This window comes from Chiloscyllium plagiosum, unplaced genomic scaffold (genome assembly GCF_037043375.1).
Source record: "Chiloscyllium plagiosum isolate Xiang-an unplaced genomic scaffold, Cpla_swu_hap1 HiC_scaffold_3, whole genome shotgun sequence".
Classification (NCBI taxonomy): Eukaryota; Metazoa; Chordata; class Chondrichthyes; order Orectolobiformes; family Hemiscylliidae; genus Chiloscyllium; species Chiloscyllium plagiosum.
Window position 1 is genome coordinate 19386970 of NW_028270141.1, and position 26254 is coordinate 19413223.

The 26254-nt window shown below is 39.7% G+C and overlaps 1 protein-coding gene and 1 long non-coding RNA gene across 6 annotated transcripts in view; one reads left to right on the forward strand and one right to left on the reverse strand.

Annotated features, from left to right (window-relative positions):
• Positions 1-26254, forward strand: part of LOC148150529 (uncharacterized) — a 75991-nt gene that overhangs the window by 6597 nt on the left and 43140 nt on the right. For 2 of the 3 annotated variants that reach the window (XR_015752485.1, XR_015752484.1), the window contains one exon: positions 4511-5158. The exons of the other annotated variant lie outside the window; for it this stretch is intronic. This is a non-coding gene — a long non-coding RNA (uncharacterized LOC148150529). Of the gene's footprint in view, positions 1-4510; positions 5159-26254 lie in introns of those variants that run through there. 3 annotated transcript variants of the gene reach the window in all.
• LOC122541331 (grainyhead-like protein 1 homolog) overlaps positions 15219-26254 on the reverse strand; it is a 122740-nt gene continuing 111704 nt past the window's right edge. For all 3 annotated transcript variants that reach the window (XM_043678020.2, XM_043678014.2, XM_043678006.2), the window contains 3 exons: positions 24983-25068; positions 21702-21766; positions 15219-18697 (listed from right to left, as the gene is read on the reverse strand). In XM_043678020.2, coding sequence (XP_043533955.2) covers positions 18583-18697; positions 21702-21766; positions 24983-25068 — 266 coding nt within the window. In that variant the 3' untranslated portion in view covers positions 15219-18582. The remainder of the gene's footprint in view (positions 18698-21701; positions 21767-24982; positions 25069-26254) is intronic.

The following is a 26254-nucleotide window of genomic DNA, read 5'->3' on the forward strand; positions in this document are numbered from 1 at the left end:
TGTGGTGGAGACTGGTACAATTGCAACATTTAAGAGCCATTTGGATGGGTATATAAATAGGAAGGGTTTAGAGGGATATGGACCGGGTGCTAGCAGGTGGGACTAGATTGGGTTGGGATATCTGGTTGGCATGGACGGGTTGGACCGAAGGCTCTATTTCCACGCTGTACATCTCTATGACTGTATGACTCTATGACATCCTTATTAGGGTTGTGAACCTTTGGAATTCACTACCACAGAGGGCTGTGGAAGCCTAATGTTTAAGGTAGAGACTGATAGATGTCTAAGTCCCAGTGGCATACAGGATTATGGGGATGGGTGGATAAAAGGCATTGAAGTGTTTGATCTGTCATGTTTGTGTTGGTTAGTATGGCAGGCTCAATGGGCTGTAGGCCTACTCCTGTTCCTGTGATCTTATTAAAAGAATGGTGTCTATACAGTAGGTTCATCTTGGATAGAACCATTTAGTTGTGAATGAAATTGGAGTTGCGCTAGATGGCATGGGAAGTACCTTCTCAGAAAGTGGGGGCAAGATATGGTCAGGGAGAGAGGGGTACAAATGAAGCATGTAGATGAGTGAAAATAAAAACCATAATCAAATTAAGAACAAAAGCGGGATAATGCACTATCACTATCATTATTGTAGATGTGGAAGAGGTGAGCAGTGGTGTCTGAGAAAGATTGGAACAACAGTATTCCACATGCCTGAATACTATACACAACTAGGTCTTGTAGTTCCATAGTGTCAAGTTGTATGTTTCTTTTATTTATTCATAGGATGTGGATAAGACAGCATTTATTACCAATTCCCTAAAGGCCCTTATGTCCTAGATCGCATCAAGCTCTTTAAGTGTTGTGTAAGGGTTTTAGGACCCAGGAGCAACCATGTAATGATGTCACTGAGCTGTACATCGCTGAATTTAAATAGCAGAATGTGGACGGAGTTAGAACTTTCTGGAAGAAAACATCAGAGCAGACTACAACTTGGACATAAAAACACAACCAAATTAAGTTAGCCCTTGCCAAAAGTAACTATATGTTCAGAGCCTGGAATATCTGTGATTACCATGTAATATTTTATTATTGCATAATATGTTGTATTAATTTTAAAGCCTAAGCCCAAAGTCAATCCTTAAATTTACCTTAACCTCAAACTGTCTGCAAAGAACCCAAATTCTGAGTGTGTGATAAAAGTGCGAGCTGCCATTCTTAAACTGTTGTTAGAGAGGGAGTTCCAGGATTTTGACTTAACAACAGTGGAGGATGTCAAGATGGTTTGGGGCTTGTTCCTATGTATCTAATGCCCTTGTCCTTCTAGATGGTCGACCTTGTGGGTGTAGAAGATGCTGTTGAAGGAACCCTGTTGGGTTGTTGCAGTCCCCCTTCTAGATGGTATATACTGTGTATTGACAGTGAAGGGAGTGAATGTTTAAGATGTTAGATTGGGTGTCAATCAAGCAGTCTGCTTTGCCTTGGATGGTGTGGAGCTTTGGTGAGTGTTTTTAGAGCTGCATTCACCCAGGCAAGTAGATGCTATTCCATCACACTCTTGAGCAGGCTTTGAGGAGTCAGAGATGAGTCACTCACCACAGAATTCCCAGTGTCGGACCTGTTGAGAACAGAAACGAGTCAAACAGTCAGGGCAGGCAGGGACAAGGTAGGATTAATAAATTAAACTGCATTTATTTCAATGCAAGGGGCCTAACAGGGAAGGCAGATAAACTCAGGGCATGGTTAGGAACATGGGACTGGAATATCATAGCAATTACGGAAACATGGCTCAGGGATGGGCAGGACTGGCAGCTTAATGTTCCAGGTACAAATGCTACAGGAAGGATAGAAAGGGAGGCAAAAGAGGAGGGGGAGTGGCATTTTTGATAAGGGATAGCATTACAGCTGTGCTGAGGGAGGATATTCCCAGAAATACATCCAGGGAAGTTATTTGGGGGGAACTGAGAAATAAGAAAGGGATGATCACCTTATTGGGATCGTATTATAGACCTCCTAATAGTCAGAGGGAAATTGAGAAACAAATTTGTAAGGAGATCTCAGCTATCTGTAAGAATAATAGGGTGATTATGGTAGTGGTTTTTAACTTTCCAAACATAGACTGGGACTGGAATAGTGTTAAAGGTTTAGATGGAGAGGGATGTGTTAAGTGTGTACAAGAAAATTTTCTAATTCAGTATGTGGATGTACCTAATAGAGAAGGTGCAAAACTTGACCTACTCTTGGGAAATAAGGCAGGGCAGGTGACTGAGGTATCAGTGGGGGAAGCACTTTGGGGCCAGCGACCATAATTCTATTAGATTTAAAATAGTGATGGAAGAGGATAGACCAGATCTAAAAGTTGAAGTTCTAAATTGGAGAAAGACAAATTTTGACAGTATTAGGCAAGAACTTTCGAAAGCTGTTTGGGGGCCGATGTTCGCAGGTAAAGGGACGGCTGGAAAATGGGAAGCCTTCAGAAATGAGATAACGAGAATCCAGAGAAAGTATATTCCTGTTATGGTGAAAGGAAAGGCTGGTAGGTATAGGGAATGCTGGATGACTAAAGAAATTGAGGGTTTGGTTAAGAAAAAGAAGGAAGCATATGTAAGGTATAGACGGGATAGATCGAGTGAATCCTTAGAGTATAAAGGCAGTAAGAGTATACTTAAGAAGGAAATCAGGAGGGCAAAAAGGGGACATGAGATAGCTTTGGCAAATAGAATTAAGGAGAATCCAAAGGGTTTTTACAAATTTGTTAAGGACAAAAGGATAACTAGAGAGAAAATAAGGCCCCTCAAAGATCAGCAAAGTGGATTGTGTGGAGTTGCAGAAAATGGAGGAGATACTAAACGAGTATTTTGCATCAGTACTTACTATGGAAAAGGATATGGAAGATATAGACTGTGGGGAAATAGATGGTGACACCTTGCAAAATGTCCAGATTACAGAGCCTGGAAAAGGATATGGAAGATATAGACTGTGGGGAAATAGATGGTGACACCTTGCAAAATGTCCAGATTACAGAGCCTGATGTCGGTGAAGGGCAAGTTGTTGGAGGGAATCCTGAGGGACAGGATGTACATATATTTGGAAATGCAAGGACTGATTAGGGATAGTCAACATGTCTTTGTGTGTGGGAAATCATGTCTCATGAACTTGATTGAGTTTTTTGAAGAAGTAACAAAGAGGATTGATGAGGGCAGAGCAGTAGATGTGATCTATATGGACTTCAGTAAGGCGTTCGGCAAGGTTCCCCATGGGAGACTGATTAGCAAAGTTAGATCCCACTGAATACAGGGAGAACTAGTCATTTGGATATAGAACTGGCTCAAAGGTGGTGGTGGTGGAGGGTTGTTTTTCAGACTGGAGGCCTGTGACCAGTGGAGTGCCACAAGGATCGGTGCTGGGTCCTTTACTTTTTGTCATTTACATAAATGATTTGGATGCGAACATAAGAGGTACAGTTAGTAAGTTTGCAGATGACACCAAAATTGGAGGTGTAGTGGACAGCGAAGAGGGTCACCTCAGATTACAACAGGATCTGGACCAGATAGGCCAATGGGCTGAGAAGTGGCAGATGGAGATTAATTCAGCTAAATGTGAGGTGCTGCATTTTGGGATAGCAAATCTTAGCAGGACATATACACTTAATGGTAAGGTCCTAGGGAGTGTTGCTGAACAAAGAGACCTTGGCGTGCAGGTTCATAGCTCCTTGAAAGTGGAGTCGCAGATAGATAAGATAGTGAAGAAGGTGTTTAGTATGCTTTCTTTTATTGATCAGTGTATTGAGTATAGGAGTTGGGAAGTCATGTTGTGGCTGTATAGGACATTGGTTAGGCCACTGTTGGAATATTCCGTGCAATTCTGGTCTTCCTCCTATCGAAAAGATGTTGTGAATCTTGAAAGGTTCAGAAAAGACTTACAAGGATGTCGCCAGGGTTGGAGGATTTGAGCTATAGGGAGAGGCTAAACAGGCTGGGGCTGTTTTCCCTGGAGTGTTGGAGGCTTAAGGGGTGACCTTATAGAGGTTTACAAAATTATGAGGGGCATGGATAGGATAAATAGACGAAGTCTTTTCCCTGGGATCGGGGAGTCCAGAACTAGAGGGCATAGGTTTAGGGTGAGAGGGGAATGATATAAAAGAGACCTAAGGGGCAACATTTTCACGCAGACGGTGGTACGTGTATGGAATGAGCTGCCAGTGGAAGTGGTGCAGGCTGGTACAATTGCAACATTTAAAATGTATTTGGATGGGTATATGAGTAGGAAGGATTTGGAGGGATATGGGCCGGGTACTGGCAGGTGGGACTAGATTGTGTTGGGATATCTGGTCGGCATGGACGGGTTGGACCGAAGGGTCTGTTTCCATGCTATACATCTCTATGACTCTATGATCTTGTAGTCAGTTCAGATCAACTGTTCCTTTACAGTACACTTGAGCTTATTGACAGTGGGGGATTCAGTTGTGATCATGCTACTGAATGTTAAGCAGTGATACTTGGATTATGTCTTGTTTCAGACCATCATTGCCTGGCACTTGTGCAGCAGGCACATTACTTGACTTTTATCGGAGCAAGCAGAATGTTTTTTATTTGGACGTTGGCTGTTTCAATATCTGAGGAGATGCGAATGGTGCGAACATCCCTACTTCTAACCTTCTGATGGAGGGAAGGTCATTAATGTAGCAGCTGAAGATAGTTAGGTCTCGGACCCTATCCTGAGGAACTCCTTCTGTGATGTCCTGGAGCTAAGATGACTGATCTAAACCAATCACAATAACCTTCGTTTGTGCCAGTTATGAATCCAACCAGCAGACAGTTTCTCACTCCAATTCCCATTGACTTCAGTTTTCTTATGACTCTTTAATGCCATTCTCTGTCAGAGTGTCAAAGGCCGTCACTTTCACCACCTCTGGAATTCAGTCGGGACCGAGACCAGGGTCAGGAGTGGAGTGGTCCTGATGGAAACTAAACTGAGTGTCAGTGAGCAAATTATGGCTGAATAAGTGCTGCCTGACTGCACTATCCTCTTACACTTTACTGATGATTGAGAGTAGACTGATAGGACTGTAATTAACTTTGGCATTGCTAATTTTCTTTGCTTCACCCTTGGTGGCTATGGCTGCATAATCAAGAATGTGTAACTACATTAAAGGAGCTTACTTGGGGCCCTCTTGTGATGCAGTATGGTAGTGTCTCTATCCCTGAACTGGGAGACTTGGGTTCAAATCCCAGGTGATGTATAATAACATCTCTGAACAGGTTGATTAGAAAAAGGTTAAAAATATAAAGGTGCTTACTAAATTGAAGTTACGTTACAGCTCCTTGTCTTTTTCTTTCACCATCCTTCAGCCAAGAATGGGATCAACCTGGTTCTTAATTTGATACTGATCCCTGCTGATATTTTTCCCCACTTATTTCTGTGTGAAGCACTGCAAGGGCCATTAGCCTTTTCAACCTAGAAGAAAGAAATTCAGAATTAATAATGTAAGCCTCTTCTTGTGATACCCCCCCCAATTTGTACTTAACAAAAGCAGCAGTTTTAGGAGCTGGTATATTAAGTTCAGAATTCAATATTATTCAGATAAAAAGGAAGAAAACTGTGGTGAAAACTGGTGGAAAAGTATAAAAACATGTTCCTTTCCATGAAATGAAACAGAAATGCAGGAGACAGGACATAAATGAAGCAAAACTTTCTTGGATGGGGAGTTTGTGTAATGGTAACATGTAGCATCTAAACTGATTGATAGCAGGTCACTTGAGCAGTTTTGCAGATCTTTGTTCCAGACAAGATGGGAACTCATAGTCAGCTACACTTCAAGTAGCAAGTGTATTGTTTGTGAATCCAGCATTTAGATAGGCAATAATCCAAGCATTAATTTGTTCTCAAGCCTCCTGACTAATTAGCTTGCCTACAATGCAGAATGAAGGCATCATTTTAGGTCCGCAGGAGTGCAATATGTGACTGTGTTCAATTCATTGCAAACTGTGTGACCTTGAAAGTGAGGCTATCCCTGAGCCAAAGGAAAGTTCAATCAACGCCAGACTGACACACTGCAGGTTTAATGCTGTTTCTGAAACCCTCCCTCACCACCCTCCTTTATGGTTCTGACTCTTTTGAAAATTGGAGAAAGATCTCTGATTCTACTGTTGGTCAATTGAGATGTGTACACTGTACCATACCCCTTTGACAAATTATGTCAGGTGCTTTTACTTTTCCCTCTTCACTCCTGTACCTTTTAAGAGAGTTTGTTTGCTTCAGGTAATCATTTTCTAATGGGCCTTTCTCCAATAGCCCATTGCCAGTTAAAGTTGCTGCTAAAATTGACATAATAATAGAATAACATGTACCAAGTTATAAGTTAAAGTTATCAACTTAATATTTTTATGAAAATAATGAAAGCTTTTAACAGGGACTGAAACAGGTCAATTTCAATCAAGTAATACATTTCAGGGTCACTCGACCCAAAACATTAACTCTGATTTCTCTGTACAAGTGCTGCCAGGCCTGCTGACCTTTTCCAGCAATTTCTGGTTTTGTTTCATATTTACAGCGTCCACAGTTATTTCAGTTTTTATTTAGTACTTTCCAGGATATGTTTTTTGATTAAAAATAATAATAGTTCTTGTGATGCTGAGTGAAGTCAAAAGAACCCATTGCTTTTGCACACTACTCTTTGCTTGGGAAGTAAAAATAAATATAAACACTTTGTTATGTTTGAAGCAGCTCTGCAGTTTAGTTCTTGCTGTGCTGTAGTTTAGTGTAAATACACCAGGAATTCAGACTCACCAGAGTGAAATGGAGTAAAACTCCCCATAGGAAATCATCCTTGCTGCACTTCAAAGTCAGTTCAAACCTCAGTGCTTGATTTGTGTTAGATAGGTCATAGAGTCATAGAGATGTACAGCATGGAAACAGACCCTTCGGTCCAACCCGTCCATGCCGACCAAATATCCCAACTCCTGTACTCATTCTCATTGTGAAGTCACAACACTGCAAACGAACATTAAATTCATCTTTCGAAGATTCCACACCACTTTTCAACCTAGATGAATTCTCCTGTTCAATTCCTATTTCTCTGTTTAAATTAAAAAAAAACTTGATAATTACTACTGACATTTATTTAAGGATTGTACATCTATGAACGCTATGGTGGACATATAATGTAGCTCCACCAACATCTTGAAGAATAATAAGCCAAATTATTGTCTATTTGATTTCTGACCAATGTCAACTTAAAATAACTTTAGATCACCGTTCCTTACTACTCCTTACAAGTTTACCTACAATTTTTCTTGTCATCGCTGACAAAGGACTATTGACAGCTCACCTGTTTTAGGAGTGTAAAATGGAACCATTGCATTCCATATGGCAACTAGCAGGTGTGCATTCAATGTAAGAAGTACATTGATCACACTATTGGTAAAGGTGGGAACAGAGAGACCCAGTACAGTGGCGAAAGCAAACATAGATCCTCTGCGTGTGCAAATCGAGTCGCTCTAACCTGTTGGAAATCTCCTTTGTGAAAGTTGGAGGCCCTGAATACAGCTGGTGATAATGTCACTGAGTTCAGGAAATGTAACCTGCGTGTGACACCTAACCAACAAATCTAAAGAGGCTATCATCTGAGGAGGCAAGCTTGTCCAAAAAGGAATGTGGAACTCTTTATGCACAGAAATTATCCAACATTGTCTGTTCCAATTTCTGTCACTGGTCACAAGACTTGTTGATCGTATTTACTGTAGATTTAAGCAAAACTTAATTACAACTGAAATTATGCTGTAAACGTGCACAATAAAGAGAAGTGCCGTTGTCAGTGTTAATTTGTCTGGTGTGTTAATATTGATTGTTTGGAATTGAATATGATTCCTGAATTGGCTTTACAATCAAGAGTGCACATAAGCCATGTTTGTTGTCCAGCGCTGAGTCATTCTGATACTTTTGCCAATGAGAATTGGTTGGCAAGGATTGTAACTCCTGGATCAGGGCTAAAGGTTCATTAATTCCTTCAAGGTTAGCTTTGAGAGACGTATTGCACGTACAAATGAGGAGAACACTATTGGAAATGTGTCAACATGGGGCAGATCCTTTTGAGAGTTTTCAGAGTTGGGAATGATTGGCACACCCAACCCAAAAATGTACATGAAAGCATTACTAAAAATAGTAATGTGACTGCACCCAAGTCCCTAGATAATGACGTCACTATGACAGAGTTCTTTTTGCACATCCTTAGTGACTAAACCCAGAGTGAGTCACATTTACTCTACATGAAGGGGAAGGGTGAATGAGAATTACTTAGTTGCTCGACTGACTGCAGGTGTCTATTTCAGATAATCTATAAGTATGTGAGCTACCCATTCTCCTGTTTCTGGATACAGTCTGTTTAAATGATCAACATTGGTTATTGGAATACATCTTCTAATTTTTCTGGTGTCTGTGCAAAACTAAATCATCTGAGCAGTACATTTAAACCAGACCGTCCACAGAGTGGAAGTCAAAAAGCAATTATTTCATAGTTTGTTATTTTACAGCTTCAGGTATTCTAACTCCTAAAATAAACAAAATTGTTTGCTCAGCTCAGAGGTCTGGGGACCTGGGTAGCCCTATATAAACAACAAATTTCTTGAATCCTTTGTTGGTAGTTTTCACCTCTGCCTTTAGTAGCTTGTTATAATATCAAACATATTTGCAAACATCAGGAGGTCAGTCTGAGCAGTGATAGCAGCAGCAACAGAGTGAAGCAGAGTGATCCTGGGAGTGAACAGCAGGATAAATACCTGAGGAAGGGGGTCAGTCAGAGTGAACCTGGGGGTGAACAGCAGGATAAATACCTGAGGAGTGGGGTCAGTCAGAGTGAACCTAGGGGTGAACAGCACGATAAATACCTGAGGAGTGGGGTCAGTCAGAGTGAACCTGGGGGTAAACAGCAGGATATGGTGGATCACAGTGGCTCAACGGTTAGCACTGCTGCCTCACAGCACCAGGGTCCCAGGTTCGATTCCAGCCTCGGGCAACTGTCTGTGTGGAGTTTGCACATTCTCTATGTGTCTGCATGGGTTTCCTCCGGGTGCTCCGGTTTCCTCCCCCCAGTCCAAATGATGTGCAGGTCAGGTGAATTGGCCATGCTAAATTGCCCATAGTGTTAGAGGGGGATGGGTCTGGGTGGGTTGCTCTTCGGAGTGTCGGTGTGGACTGGTTGGGCCGAAGGACCTGTTTCCACACTGTAGGGAATCTAATCTAATCTAAGTACCTGAGGAGTGGGGTCAGTCAGAGTGAGTGTGGAACTGAATCTGGGGAATGAGGTCAGGAGATTACAGCATGACTCAAAAATGACATTCAGGAAGCAGGTTTAAAGACTGAGTGAGTAGTGTCTAGGGAGAGGTAAAGTTCTTACATTTTGTAGTTGTAGTCTGCTAGGAAAAAAGAGCGGGAATGATAGACCTGCCTTTGGTGATGAGCGGGTAAGATTGTGTTATCAGTTCCTGGATTATTATCTATAGTCGTTAAGGTTAATTTAGTTGATAAGTTTCAATCTGGCAGGAGAGCTCAGCCCCATGGAATGCTTCTCCTGTAAAATGTGGGAAATCAGGGACACATCTAGTCTCCATGATGATTCTGTACACAGGAAATGTGTTCAGCTGCAGCTCCTGATTTGCCACACGGAGTTGCATGGAGCAGCAGATGAACTCACTCTGGAGCATCCATGAGGTTGAGAACATTGTGGATAGTGCATTTAGTGAGCAGGTCACACCACCAGTAAGGGCTACACAGACAGAGCAGAGTTGGGTGGTCTCCAGGAAAACGGGTAATTGTGGGCAGGCAGTTACCCCCGAGGCCATTCCTCCCTCAAGCAGGTAAATCATTTTGAATACTATTGGGAGGAAAAACGGGTGCAGCAGCCAGGTCAGTAGCACCACAACTGGCACAGTTGTGCAGCAGGGAGGATAGAAGTGTAACCAAGCAGTAGTGATGGGGGACTCTATAGTCAGGTGCACAGACGTTTCTGTTGCCGCAAGTGAGACTCCAGATGGTGTGTTGTCTCCCTGGGGAATGTAGACTGGGGGAACATGTTTGAGAGGAAAGCATTTATCATGTGGCAATCTTTTAAAAGTCAGTTGATTAGAGTTCAGGACCAGTATGTTGCTGTGAATATGTAGGTTTAGGATGGAGAGATTCAGGAACTTTAGATGACAAGAGAAATTGAGAGCTCAGTCGAAAAGAAAAAGGAGGCATTCGTAAGGTTCAGGAAAATGAAGACAGACAGAACCCTCAAAGAATACAAAGAAAGCAGAAAGAACTCAAACAGGGAATCAGGAGGGCTGAAAGGAGCCAGGAAATGTCTTTAGCAAACAGGATGCGGAGGTGCCGGTGTTAGATTGGGGTGGACAAAGTTAAAAATCACACAACGCCAGATTATAGTCCAACAGATTTATTTGGAAGCCAGTACTTCCAAATAAATCTGTTGGACCATAACCTGTTGTGTGATTTTTAACTTTAGCAAACAGGATTAAGGATTACATATATAAAGCTAGATGCCCTCAAAGAAGAAGGAGGGAATTTATACATGGAGTTGGAGGACGTGTGTGATGTCCTTAGCGAATACTTTGTATCGGTATTCACAAAGGAGTGGTATGTTTATATTCTGGGACATGTCAATGTAAAAAAAGGTTTTAAAGGGCATTAAGATAGTCAAGTCCCCGGGATCTGATAGGACCTGTATCAGAACACTGAGGAGACAGGTGAGGAAATTGCTGGGGCCGTGCACAAAATCTTTTTTGTCCTTTTTTAGTCACAGGAGAGGTCCCAGAGGACTGGAGAGTAGTCAATGTTGTTCCTTTGTTTAAAAAGGGCAACAGGGATAATCAGAGAAATTACAAGCGGATGAGCCTTACAAATGTGGTAGAGAAATTATTGGAGAAGGTTCTTCACCATAGAATTTATTCACATTTAGAAAAATATAGACTTATTAGTGATGGCCAACATGGCTTTGTGTCTTACTAACTTTATTGAGGTTTTTGAACAAGTGACAAAGATGATTGATGATGGCAGGGTGGTAGATTGTTGACTATATGGACTTCAGCAAGGCCTTTGACAAAGTCCCTCATGATAGGCTGATAGAAAAGGTGAAGCCACATGGGATCCACAGTGAAGTGGTACAATGGACACAGAACTGACCTAGACATAGAAGACAGAGAGTAGTGGTGGAAGGGTGGTTTTCTGACTGGAGGTCTGTGACCAGTGGTGGGACATCTGTTGTTTGTAATATAGAAAATGATTTGTAGGAGAATGTGGGTAGCATGATTAGTAAGTTTGCAGATGACACAAAGATTAAGGGAATTGTGGCGAGTGAGGAGGATTGCCAGAGGATACAGCAGGATATAGATAGGCTGGAGACTTGGTTGGAGAATTGGCATTTGGAGTGTAATCCAGATAATTGAGTTGAATTAAATTGAATTTATTGTTACGTGTACCAAGGCACAGTGAAAAGCTTTGTCTTGTGAGTAATACAGGCAGACCACAGAGTTAAGTTGCATAGATAGTAAATAATAGGTAAACAGGGGCAAAAACAAAAACACAGGTACAGGCAAATATTAAGAGTTTGTGAGTCCATTCAGTATTCTAACAACAGTATGGTAGAAACTGTTTTGAAACCGGCTGGTGCATGTGTTCAGGCTTCTGTACCTTCTCCCCGATGGTAGAGGTTGGAGAAAAACATTGCCAGGGTGGGATGGATCTATAAGAATGCTGGTGGCTTTTCCTTGACAGTGGGCCTGGTAGATAGATTCTCTATAGATAGGAGGTTGGCCTTTGTGATTGTCCGGGCCGAGTTCACCACTCTGTGTAACTGTCTCTGATCTTGAATAGTACAGTTGTCATACCAGGCCACAATCCAGATAGAATGCTCTCAATGACGCACCTATAAAAGTTGGCAAGGGTGTTCGCCGTCATGAAAACTTTCCTCAGCTGCCTGAGGAAGAAGAGACGTTATTGGGCCTTTGTAACCAGTGCATTCGCATGAAGAGTCCAAGAAAGCTTGTTGTGGATGTCCACTCCCAGGAGCTTGACACTCTCCATTCTTTCCACCTCTGTGCTGTTAATGTGTAGGGGGGGCATGAATAACATCCCACCAAAAGTCAATAATGAGTTCCTTGGTTTTGCTGGTATTGAAAGCTAGGTTGTTCTCAGTGCACCATTTTTTCAGGTCTTCCACCTCCCATCTGTAGTTTGTTTCGTCGCCATCTGAAATTTGACCGACTATGGTGGTGTCATCAGTGAACTTGTAAATGGCATTAGTCTGGCATTTGGTGATGCAGTCATGGATATACAGTGAGTACAGTAGGGGGCTGAGTACACACCCCGGGGTGGGGGGGGCTCCAGTGTTGAATGTTAGTGAGGATGAAATATTGTCCCCAATCTTCACTGATTGTGGCCTGTGGGTCAGGAAACTGAGGATCCAGCTGCAGAGAGTGGGGCTTAGTCCGAGATCAGAGTGGTGCTAGAAAAGCACAGCAGGTCAGGCAGCATCAGAGGAGCAGGAAAAATATCAACGTTTTGGGCAAAAGCCCTTCATCGGGACTGCTCATTCCTGATGAAGAGCTTTTTCTCAAAAAGTCAATTTTTCCTGTTCCTCGGATGCTGCCTGACCTGCTGTGCTTTTCTAGCACCATTCTAATCTTGACTCTAATCTCCAGCATCTGCAGTACCCACTTCTGCTTAGTCTGAGATCACTAAGTTTAGTAATCAGTCTCGAGGAGATAATAGTGTTGAAGGCTGAGCTGTAGTCAATGAGTAGGATTCTTACGTAGCTGTTCTTGATGTCAAGTTGTTCTAGGGAGGAGTGAAAGGCAAGTGAAATGGCATCTGACATGGATCTGTTGGTCCGATAGGCAAATTGGAGTGGGTCAAGAGTAATGGGGAGGCTGGAATTAATTAATGCCATGACCAGCCTTTCAAAGCACTTCATGACCACTGAAGTTAGGACCACTGGGCAGTAGTCATTGAGACATGCTGCATGAGCTTTCTTAGGCACAAGGATGATATTGGCCCTCTTGAAACAGGCAGACAAATGCGAGGTGATGCATTTTGGAAGATCTAATGTAGAAGTATACAGGAAATGGCAGAACCCTTAGTAGCATCAAGAATTGTTACTCAAGATTCTGTACCTCGATACCTATGTAACTAAGATGCTGTACTCATGTGAGTAAAGCTAATTCAATTCTATTGGATTACGTTTCAGAGCTGTTCTGTCAGCTGTTCCCTTCTCACTACTTTCACTGTTACTACTTACTAAAACAAACTAAAATAGCACTCGTGACAAAGATGATGGCAACAATCATCCCCAATATGTATCTTTTTATATTTGGAACTATTGAATGAATAGTCCATGAAAATATGAAGGCAGCTTTAATGGGAAAAGATCCTGCCTAAATAAAGCCAATTTCACTTCAAATGAAAAGGTTCTCTAAGATTAGCATTTGTAAAGAATATGGATCACATTCAGATGCAATGGCTCACAATTTAAAGGTACATTTTACAGTTTTACAATATGTAGACACAAACTTATTATGTACTCTGCCGCCTGTTTTGAAGATCTCACTCATGGTTTGGATGTCTGGTTTTCTGTGTCCCATGCAATACTAGGAGTAATAAGATGAAGGATTGGTGACAGCATTCTACCCAAGGTACTTAGGCCTTATCATCACTATTATATACAATGGTCTGGATATTAACCCATGCCCTTACCAAAGCAGTCCAATTTCTGACAGTTCTGTACTGAAAGAAATTTCTAATTCCTCTCCCTAAGTGAGGATTTTTAATCAATTCTTCCTCAATATTGACACCTCAGAGGATATAACAGTCCTACATTGAGTCTAGCATAGTCTTTAAATAATGTATAAAACCTTTTCTTAAACCTCCTTTTTGTCCTTCTCCAGTCCAATAGAAATAGTCCTGGTATCTCAAATCTCTTCTTGTAACCATTTTGTAACCATGACAAAAACAGAAATTACTGGAGAAACTCAGCAGGTCTGGCAGCATCAATGGAGAGAGAAACAAAGTTAATGTTGAATCCGATACATTCTCTTCTGTTACTCTGTTGCAGCAGTACTGCCAGACTGCTGATTTTCTCCAGCATTTTCTGTCCAAATTTCCACCATCCACTGTATTTTATTTGTATTTTAAGTTCCTGACTGGAGATCTGTATGATAGGTTCCTGTGCCTGACCTCATACTGGTGAACCTACTTTACACACTCCATGATTTCAATGTCCTTTCTATACTGACATACCGCAAACCGCACTCTCCACTCAAGTTGTAAAGCCTGACTATAGTAATATACAAATTCTTTGCTTGTCCTCAATGCCCCATTATAAAAAGATCTAAATACTGTAAACATTTACTGACCTGCACTTGAGCAGCTCATGTTTGCTGCTATAACTTAGCCAGAAGTGTGATGTGACATCTAATTCCATATCAGAAATAAAGATTTACACAGTATGTATACAAAATGCCTTTGGCAACTTCAGAACATCCCAACATTTCCAAACAGTATTTTTGAATTAGAGTCACTGATAAAGTATAAGCAGCCATTTTATCATGTTACTGCCTGTGAGAGATTGTGTGCAATGAACAGATCATCTATTCTGGTTGTTCTAGTTTGTTTGATAGCACCTCAGGTGTCTTCAATGGCGTGGTTTAAGGCATATATTTTAAATGGTTTTCTTTTTCATTTCCTACTTGTTGGTCCCAAGATGTTCAACAGCAAATTCTTGCAAAGGTTACTACTGAAATATCACCACAAACCTAGCAGAATTATGTTGATTGATCTGAGTTCTGTCATGTTTGACTTCACAGAATCTTCCACAGTTCACTAGTCTTTATTTAAATAGTGTAAAGGAATCACACTATAACTCTGACTTGATGTAGAAATGTCCATATAAAATTTATTCCCTTTGGTATACATTAAAGTTTTAATACATCTTTTCAAATGCATATCACAAAAATCAGAAATAAAAACACTTCAATAATATAGTAAAAACAGTTGTGAATAAGATCTTTTCCATTTTCTGCTGAAAAATTTAGGATTGTAAATATAGGCGATTCAAGTGTTAATGATACTCAATTGTAGCATGACCTCTTACCAAAAATATATACAGAGATATATGTTTATCTTACATAATTGAATGAAACTGCAATAATTCTTTTCCTTAGCCATGGAAGTAAATTTTGTTTACGAAGACATTTGCTCTTTGTATGTTTTCATGTACCGAGTAAATTCAATGTTAAGAATTTGTTTCCTTTTGTTTGGTTTATATATTGATAATTATTTTAAACAACTGTCTTTTTGAAAAACTTTACAATAAAGCACTAACAAAAACATTTGAAAGTAGAGGAATTCTTTTGGCAAAACATTTAAGTATCCTTCTGTTTTAGTGGCAAAGATGAGATGTATTAGGAATAACTCGTTGTTTTAACAAATGTAGAGCATTAAAAGAAATCATTTTTATGGGCAGCACCACCATATCACTGTGGCTTTCACAGAAGGTTTGTCAGAACATTACACAATAACGTCTAGTTTTGCAGTGATTTCTTCCATCTGGTGTTTTCCTATTCCCAAAATTCAACTATTGGCTGCAGGCCCATGAAGAAAGATTGGTAATTTGGCCAAGTGGCCGGCTCTTCTAGGCGATAAATGTTATTGTGATAATCACAGTTGAATCACAGTCTTTCCCTGTCTGAAGCCCACACATTTTTCCAACAGGCAGCACTTTAGAAGTGACATTTCTGGTTGACTTACTTACTTTTTGAACTATGGGGGCTGCGTCCACTTGTCATGTCTCTTCCTTTGACTGAAATAAACTGTTTTGGTACAGATGAGGGATCATATTTGGGACAATTGGGATGATAATCTGCCCTCCTTACCAACATTATGGCAAGGGCCACAGATTAGGCCAAATTCCCGAGCTGTCAGAATCCGACTTTACATCAGATTTGCACAGAATCTTCTGTTTCAATCAACTCATCTCTTATTCTTCTAAACTTTCAGGGAATTCAAATCGAAAAGTGTGGCACTGGAAAAGAACAGCAGGTCGGGCAGCATCCAAGGAGAATCAATGTTTCGGGCATAAGCCCTTCATCAGGAATGGTGATGAAGGACTTATGCACCACCATATCACTGTGGCTTTCACAGAAGGTTTGTCAGAACATTACACAATAACGTCCAGTTTCGCAGTGATTTCTTCCATCTGGTGTTTTCCTATTCCCAAAATTCAACTATTGGCTGCAGGCCCATGAAGAAAGATTGGTAATTTGGCCAAGTGGAAACATTGACTCTCCTGCTCCTGCTCCTCAGATGCTGTGCTTTTCCAGTGCCACATTTTTTGACTCTGATTGCAGTACCTGCAGTCTTAACTTTCTCCGGGGATACAAGCCTAGCTTGCCCAATATTTCCTCATAAAGGACTCCCCCCACCACCCCAGCATTTCAGGTACTAATCTTGTTAACATTCTCTGAACTGCTTTGAATGCAATTACGTCCTTCCTTGAATAAGGACTCATTTGAGAGTTTCTGGACCCCCAAAAAATATAATTCAGCCCCTTATAAAGGTCCACTGGGAGTTTTGTTTATTGATTCAAGGACTGGCTGACTGGCAGAACCCTGTGTGGCCTGCCATAGCATGTGGTAAGTGAGATGTCGCCAACATTTGTGTGGAGGAGCTTGGATGATGCCACTATGATCCACAGTAGGTAACCGACCCATGAAGCTAACATTATCCACTGAGAATAGCAGCAGAAGTTCCCAGTGATTATAAAGCAGCATTTCCACACAATGCACATCCTACAGATATTTATTCCTGGGTCCATAAACTTCGGTTTCACATTATATAGAGCACTGGTTGCGCCTGACAAGGGCTTTAACTTTAAAAAGGTTTCAAGCCACTAATTATTTATTAGAAATTTGGTTTGAGATAAAAGGCAACCAGCAGTATTCTATAACATTATACAGCAGAGTTTTAGATACCTCAGCTAGCATATACAGGGGTGCAGTTATGCTGTTTATATGATCACTACAAATTTACAATTTGGAGAGAAAAGGATGTGCCATAAAATATATTAGAAATGTTGAATGTATTGGTCCTGAGATTCAAATTCAAATCATTTGCCACAGACTAAATTTAACATAATTCTTCAATGTACACTTAAATTTTAGAACAGTAGAGTTCTTCATATAGTATGGATGAATTATAATTTGCACTTTTACTTGTTTTACATAGCAACCTAGAGTTGAACAAGTTAATGCTAGCATTTCTGTAATTGCTCCATTGTGGTGATACCACTTACAAAGACATTGACTTACACATTGAAATTGCTGTCAAAGGGAGTGCGTAGTCAGAGCAGACTATTTGTTTAAAACAAAACACTAACCTGACCTCAAGTTGGCAGATTACTGGAAAAGAAAACTGCAGGTTTAACAACCCTTTACAGTTTCCCAGGAGTCCCAAAACAATTTTAAATTAGCCTTAACTGTTTTCTACATTAAAACAAAACTGTTCCATAGTAAACATTTAGAAGTACAGTTGAGGTTTTTCTTATTAAATAAAATTAAACAATACAATTTATCTTTAAAATGTAAAGACCCAGACCCTCATCCTTAATAAACCTTTTCTTTTTGTAAATGACAATGAAAAAGGTTGTACAAAGTTATATATTTCTGTGATAATATATTGCACTTAATATACACAAAAAAACATGGCTTGAACTCTGGCTTCTTCAGCCGTTCACTGCACTTTCCTGTAGCTAAGGCATTCCGACACCTATAGATAGGCGTCTAACCACTGTTTGTGTGAAAGTGAAACAGGGACATTCTTCCAAGTGCTTTGTCTCAAATGCTAGTTCCTGCAGTTGATTTTTAAGTTATAAAATGTAACATTCGAATCTCTAAAATCTGAACTTAAGACAAGACACAAATTGAGACAAAACAATATTTACCTTCCATAATAAAAATATAGGATACACAATCACTGAGGCATCTTTTACAAGGTTGTAACACATCAAGGTGTTCAACCAATCACCTGAACGCCAAGTTGTGCTCCATCTCTGAAAGACACTGCTATGCGCTTATTGTTTCTTTACATATGTAATATATACAAGACTAACAAGGACATGGGCTTTATTGCAACTGTTCTTTGGTTAACATATATTGATATACTGTATGCATTTTGTTCTTTCTTTTACATCAACATAGCTGTCACAGTAATGAAGAATTTAATTGAGGATTAGAGGACAAAAAGCACGGGAGAAATCATTGTGGAAACTTGAGTGTCATTACACAGGAGCAATTAGCTGTTACTTTATTGCAACATATTATCTCAAATGATGCTGATTACAAATAAACACTTGCTGCAATATTATAGACTTTTGCTTTGAAGGTTGGTATTGACTTACAGGGTATGTCTTGTATATATCATATGTATTTTCACACTGTATTTTGTTCCTCTTTTCCTCTATTTCCATAATGATTGAGTGGCATTAGCCTGGCCAATAAACGCATAGGACTGACAACGAGATAATAGATAACCATTACTCAATTCTCTTCATATTTCAGCAAGAGTGAGCTTGTAGGATCCTGCAATTTCTTCAATGCTTAGTTGGAATGTGTCTTCATTGGAATAGTGCTTCACTATATTATCATCCATGTTCACCAAGATTCTGACAACAGAATGACAGCATGTTAAAATATACCTTTTATAGAACATAGAAGAATACAGCGCAGTACAGGCCCTTTGGCCCTCGATGTTGCGCCGATCCAAGCCCACCTAACCTACACTAGCCCATTATCCTCCATATGCCTATCCAATGCCCGCTTAAATGCCCATAAAGAGGGAGAGTCCACCACTGCTACTGGCAGGGCATTCCATGAACTCACGACTCGCTGAGTAAAGAACCTACCCCTAACATCTGTCCTATACCTACCACCCCTTAATTTAAAGTTATGCCCCCTCGTAATAGCTGACTCCATACGTGGAAAAAGGTTCTCACGGTCAACCATATCTAAACCCCTAATCATCTTGTACACCTCTATCAAGTCACCCCTAAACCTTCTTTTCTCCAATGAAAACAACCTCAAGTGCCTCAGCCTTTCCTCATATGATCTTCTTACCATACCAGGCAACATCCTGGTAAACCTCCTCTGCACCCGTTCCAGTGCCTCCACATCCTTCCTATAGTATGGCGGCCAAAACTGCACACAATACTCCAGATGCAGCCGCACCAGAGTCTTATACAACTGCAACATGATCTCAGGACTCCGGAACTCAATTCCTCTACCAATAAAAGCCAGTATGCCATATGCCTTCTTCACCGCACTATTTACCTGGGTGGCAACTTTCAAAGATCTGTGTACATGGACACCAAGATCCCTCTGCTCATCCACACTACCAAGTATCCGACCATTAGCCCAGTACCCCATCTTTTGATAATGTATAAAATGGAATTTTACACTACTTTAACACTTCCAGATGGTATTGTGATCAGAAAGTTCCCACATGCGTTGCTGCAGGGCACTGTGTTTGCAAAAGGAGTCAGGTGAATTAACTCGTATTGAGTAAGACCAAGCATGGGCTTTGAAATCTGGAAGGCTCTTCGAAAGTTGAACTAAAAGGTAGCAAATCATTCTACAAAGGAGTGCTTCTATGTGATGACTCCTTAATTTCATAGCAAGTCTGCACAAAGGAGAAAGTGGGTTCAGACAGTACATTCAGAAGGATCAGTAGAGGCAAATTAAAAAGGTGCAATGATCAAGTGACATCAACAAAATATATGCAGGATGCATCAGGATTACAAAATAGATATTTAAAAAACCCAATTTGAGAAGATTAAAAGCAGATTGACATTGTTTGTATGGGATGCAGAAATGAAGCAAGACAGTTCTAAGCGCAGAAAAAAGGGAAAGCTGCAGAGAACTAATGAAACAACATCAAAAACTAAACCATGAAAATGTTCAAGACTAAGGTCAAGAGATTTGTGTTTTTGTTAGGTAAGAATAGCAAAGGACCTTTTGCTCAAAAAGTTGGAATAAATGGAGTTAAGGAAGACATCAACTTAACAAAATAGCTGAAGAGGTTTGGAGGGATTGAATGACCTACAATTGTCTCCTAGGTTATGTCTGGGAAGGAGGTGGGGTGGAAGGAAATTAAGATGATCACAAATATTTTAAACTCAACACCGTAAAGTAATGTGCAACATTGTAAAATGAGGGAGGATGGATGAATGGAACTTAACAAAAGCTGGTTACAGGCAGCAGAGTTACGAAGAATTATGAAAGGTGCTGGAAGGGAGCTCAACAAGAAAGCCATCTCAGAGATTGAGATGAAAGTACGTAATCATGATCATGAATTAGATGTGGAGCTTGTGACTCAAATGTAATTCAAACAGATTGTCAACGTTGCATGAAGTCTGGGCGAATGACTGAGGATAAAATTGGAGACAAGGGCGAAGAGCAGAGTTTGTAGCAATGGCTATTAAAAAAAGGCTTTGGTCTTAACGTTTAGTTGTAGGAAGTTTTGACTCACCCTTGATTTGTGTTCTGATAACACTGGTGTGTGTTGAAGTAAAGGAAATGAATGATGATGAGGAGCTAAACATTAACAATGTAATCTTTGTTCATGAAGCATTGTGTGGATGATGGAAATGCGTTAAGCACAGGTAGTCGAAGAACATTGAAGGTGGCTATGCAGAGCCTGTGATCAATTTCATCACAGGAGAAGCCAAAGTTGGATTAGTTGGTTGAGACAGGAGAAATGGAATTAGAATGAGCAGTCCCATGAAGCAGGATAACGAGTAAAGTAATGAAACAGAATAGTGTGATCACAAACTGGGAATTCTGAGATGAACCACCAGCGGTAACACACTATGGTCACAATCATAGCAGATGCCAGTCATGATTTCGGTCAGAATTGTGATAGCATAATATGCAGGGCCAGAAACTGAATTGGAAAGATTTGTTCGAGAACTGGGGAAAGTTTGTAAGGGGCCTGAATTGTTGTTGAGGAACACTGATTGGTCATAGTGAGCTTCCAAAGAGAAGGTAACGTCTGAGTTAACATCTGAGAAAAGGGTTCTATTAACAATAATCAGCAAGAATGGGAGCCAGTAATAATCGATCAAATGATCAGGAGTTAGGATTAGAAAAGTGGTAGATGTTATAGAAGAGGTGAGCCTGGAGATCACAGGCAGAGGGAGAAGGAAATTAAAAATTTCTTGAGTATTGGGGGCTAGAATGAGAAGTGCGAAACAATGTCAAGACTAGGGAATAAGAGGAATTAGAGGTAACTCTCTACACATGGCCTCAATGTTTATGAACAAGCTTTTCATATTTAGAAGTGAAAGTAAAAGATTGCAGGGGGGTGATGGTGGAGTTTGATGAGGCACTTTATCAAAGAAAAGGAGCACTAGTTTCATTTCTCCCCTCCAGGTAACCATGGGGTATTTGGCTAAAGAGAGGGAGCCATGGTAGTCCCTAACGTGGTGAATTATATAAATAAACAACTAAATAATTTTGTTTTAGATGCAGATAAGTTTGCAGCCCTCCGACCTAATGATAATGGAATTTGTATTGGGGAAATAACAGAAATGTATTCTTGGTTAATTCACCTACTGCAGAATAATCTTCCCCATACCACAAATGCGACCTGCAAAAGTAACACTTACTCACCCTTTCTTGCATTTCTTGTAGACTTTTGCAATTTTTTCCAGGGGTACTTCATATTTTTCTGAAATCTAGAATAATAGGCCAAACAATCAAGGTGGTCCTTTTAAAATCAGTTGTGATTTCACAAAAGTATATAGCACCAAAAGCGGCGAGTACTCATTCTTTGAGAGAAAGAAAGAGAGAGGTGCTGAGATGTGGTAGGTGGGTGGATGAGGGAGAGGCAGCAGATGGGTGAGGAGCCAAAAGTGAAAAGTGGCAGGCAAGTTGAAAATATTACTAACTATTATGTTATTAATAGTAAGTAGGAATTTAACAACTCTCCATAACCTAACAGTGTGCAGATTCTCAAACATTGGACTACCACTGATTGTGTCACTCTCAATTGCAGCTTTTGTTGTTGCAGGATTAAAGAAAAATTGATTCCAAAGACATTCAACACATTAAAAACATAGGAAGATTCTCGGGAGTCTGAAAAGTTTTTGTATTCCTCACCCAGACCTCAATAATAATAGAAAGGCCCTTGCGAGGTTCGCTTATGGACCTATGCATAAGGTATACTATGCAAACTTCCAATTGCGACCTCTACTCAACTCACATTTGCAGTATAGAGAGAACAGTTTGCTTTAAAAATGGTGAATTGGCTTATTACTACACAATTTATAGATATTTAATCTAAAGAAAAATTGTAGGTGGAATAAATGTCACTTCTTCTCCAAAGACAAGTTCAGCAGTCATTCTCAATCCTGGGGTTCTATCCCCTCTTCAACAAGGTGTTCTCTTTCTTAATTCCCAGATTTAGCTTCCCCCTTCAGTACTCACTTAACTTACAAGGACACTTTCCCTGTGATCTTGGCCTACAGTTCACAGCAGCCAACCTCTCTCCAAATCAGATACATTTTGTTTGTTGATGTTAATAAATTTATGAGCTATTTTACTCACTATTCTTAGTAGATTTAAATCAAGAGAAATACGATGAAATATCAAAGGTCATCAGTTCACGTTTTCTATCATTTCAAAAGGCAAACCTTCTTTGCCTTTTCTAGATCAGCTTGTCAAATTGAAACAAAAGATCCTGGTTTTATCTTGAGCTACGAATTCAACTTACCTGCTCCCAAGTGACTAAAATACAAGTTACAATACAAAATCCTACAAATATTTCTCTTGTATGGTAATGGAATGGTTATGGTCTGAACTTAAATCCTAGAGGCCATGAGTTCAAATTCTGTCATGGTAAATTTAAAATTGAATTCAGTAAATTTGGTAATTTGTGGACCAGCATGTGACTGTGTCAACGGCTGAGGGTGATATTCTTTACTCTTCCATAACCATGTCAACTTTTTAAAAATATATTTTGTGCATAGAACGTTTTTCTTTCTACTGGTCAGCACATGTTGCGTATTGCACTGATACTGGTGCACACAAAGTTAATTCCACACATGGATGAAAAAAAAGAGGGAAAATTGTTCCACACCCTTTTCTTTCCTTACAGCCTTGCATCATTTTATTTTCTAAGTTTGAGCTTGAGTTTGGGGAGAGGCTGGATCGGCTGAAACTTTTTTTACGGGAGCATAGGAAGTTGAGAGGTGATGTAATAGAGGTCTATAAAATCATGAGGGGCATGGATAAGGTGAATGACAGGTGTCTTTTCCCTAGGGTGGGGGATTTCAAGACTAAGGGGCATATTTTTAAGGATGAGAGGAGAACAATTTTAAAAATACATGAGGGCCAATCTTTGTTAGACAGAGAGTAAACATGAGTGGAATGAACTTCCAGAGGAAGTGGTGGATGTGGGTACAGTTACAATGTTTAAAAGATATTTAGATAAGTACATGAATAATAAGTATTTGAAGGGATATGCACCAAGCGTGGGTAGGTGGGACTAGTTTAGTTTGGGATTATGCTCAGCATGGACTGGTTAGACTGAAGGGTCTGTTTCCTTGCTGAATGACCCTATGTCTCTATATATTATTGTCTTACAAAAGAGATTGCAAAATATGCTTCCACCATTCTTTCATGCTGTACATTTTGCATCAACATCACTCACAATGCAAAAGAAATTCTTCTGGTTTCTGTTGCCAATTATCATAGATCTGTGAACACAGAATACTAACCTCCTGCTGACAGAAACAACTCCTCTTTCCATCTTCTATTTAAAGACATCTCCATTTTGAACACCTTCATTAAACCTCTCCTCAACTTCTTCTGTACTTAGGAATAAAATCCTAATTTCTCTCCTTTGTCCGTGTAACTGAAGTCCCTAATCCTATTTGAATAAATTACCTCTGCACTCTCTTCAAGATATTTATATCCAGAGGTGCCCATAGGTGGAAACAACGTTCACACAGAAGCTTTACAAAAAATAGATTTAAAAGGTTACCATAATTTCCTGCGTTCTTTTTACTTTTGGCCTTATAAATTGTGCAAAGGATCCAAATAGGCTTTTTTTAAAAAGACATGACTTTTCCCATCACCTTACAAGACCTCTGTATGTGAATGCTCACATTTCTATTCTTTCACTCCTTCAAAATTGTGCATTTCTTTCTTCTTCCTATCAAAGTGCATCAGAATGCAACACTTCTGTGCATTAAATTTCATCTGTCAGGTATCTATATCACTCGTCTGCTTGCCCACATTATGCTATTATCTTTTTTTTTTACTGTTTACCATTTTTCCAAGGTTTGATTCACTGACTAATGTTGAAAGTATGCTCCCTATACACATCTTGGTCCTAGTTATGTTCATGGATAAATATTTTAGACATTGGAATTTGCATAGTGACTCCACTCCAACCCCTCCTCCCGTCCTTTCCCCAGTCCCATGTGATTCATTCAGAAATAAATGAATTTAAACTTAGTCGAGATAGGAGTAAGTATATTGCAATCAGCCACATCAATGCTGAAGTTGGGAAAGTTTTTGATGCTGAACTTCTTCAGCTTATGTTTTCATTTAAGTCATGATTATTAATTTTTTTTTAAATATTTGGAGTCCTCCCACAATTCAATAGTTTCCCTTCTTTCATTGGGGAGCATGACATACAGTGAGACAAAGGAAGCTTGATTCTGTTTCCTATCTTGAAGAGGAATTATTTACATATGCCTGCTAAAATCTTTTCTGTGGATACTGAGCATTACAGAATCATCTGCTACAAAAATGCTGCAAAGGGTCTCTTTAAAGTCCAGAAATGACAAAGATCCACATTCTGTATTTACAGTGTAGATGAAATAATAAAGAAAAGTTATTAGATATCAGAAGAGATATTTTAGAACCTTTTTTTCTTTACTTACTGCCTCCATTAGGCCTTTTAGAGAAGGAGTTTTCAACATTAGTGCATCAAACACCTCTTCGCATTCCTTCCTGACGTAAAGTAAAACTGAAAACAGAACAGTAAGATTCTGAATACAAACTGAAAAAGACAAAGAGACCTTCCAGTCATTTGTAATGACTTCTCTAAAGTTAACTTAAATGCAATAACTTGATATTACAGGGTCTTTTTTTTTGAAAAGTTTATCAGTGAAGACTCAGATTTGTTAAAAGTATCAGGGATTTTATGAGCCCTGCAGCATTCAATTAGTCATGTTACCACTGATACCACATCTCGGTTATCAACAAGCCTAAGTCGATGTTCTACATTGATAGGAAACTAGAGTTAATTTGACTGACTAAGTAATTGAGAATTAGCATTGAAATTGGAGGAAAGTCTTATAGTTTTGAACTTTCCACTGTTCATCCTCTGGGCCAGTGCTGAATCCAGTTTGTATATTAGTGGTTATTAATACAGTACTTATGCACAAAAATTTAGAAACATCTTTTAAAAAGTACACTGCACACTGTGCCAAATGCCCCTTGCTCATCATTGTGCTGCTAGCTATTAACATTTGACAAATAACAATGATTATACGAGAGGAGCTTGGTGCTGCTTTCACATGGGTGCATGAACCTTTTGTCTGTTGAAGGCCAGAACTACTCCATGTGACAAATTGGAAAGTACTGCTGGAATTATGTGTAATTTATGCACTCAAATGTTATTAGAACAAATTATCCTGTGCATAAACAAAATGTACAGCATAAAAATTAAGATGTTCTCAAAAAAGTAACATACAATTTGGATCCAGCTTTTCAACAAATTATTTTGATTTTTTTCTGAACCTTGGCTTCAAAGTAATTTTTACAGACAGAAAATGAACATGTTTTTCATTTTAAGGTTAAATAGAAAATCAAATGAAGAAGTCCTTTGGTCTAGTATTTCATTTTTAACATTTTGATTGCAATTTCTTTTCTAGTGTCACTCTGGCTAGACATGGTACCCATACAGTGACCTTTTATTATCACCTTTCACCATCAGTATCTCTCCAGCAATGCTGGAACCCTTGAATAGAAACTTTTTACAAGTGCCTAATTTTGGAAGGTGGAACAGCACCGAGATTGAATTAAACCAACACCAAAGCATTAATCAATGGACATTACAGAACGTACTTTCACGACAGAATGGTAGATTTTACTACTTTGTCAGTGTCAGGAAATAACAACAATACCCCAACTCGAAGTCGCAAGCTCTC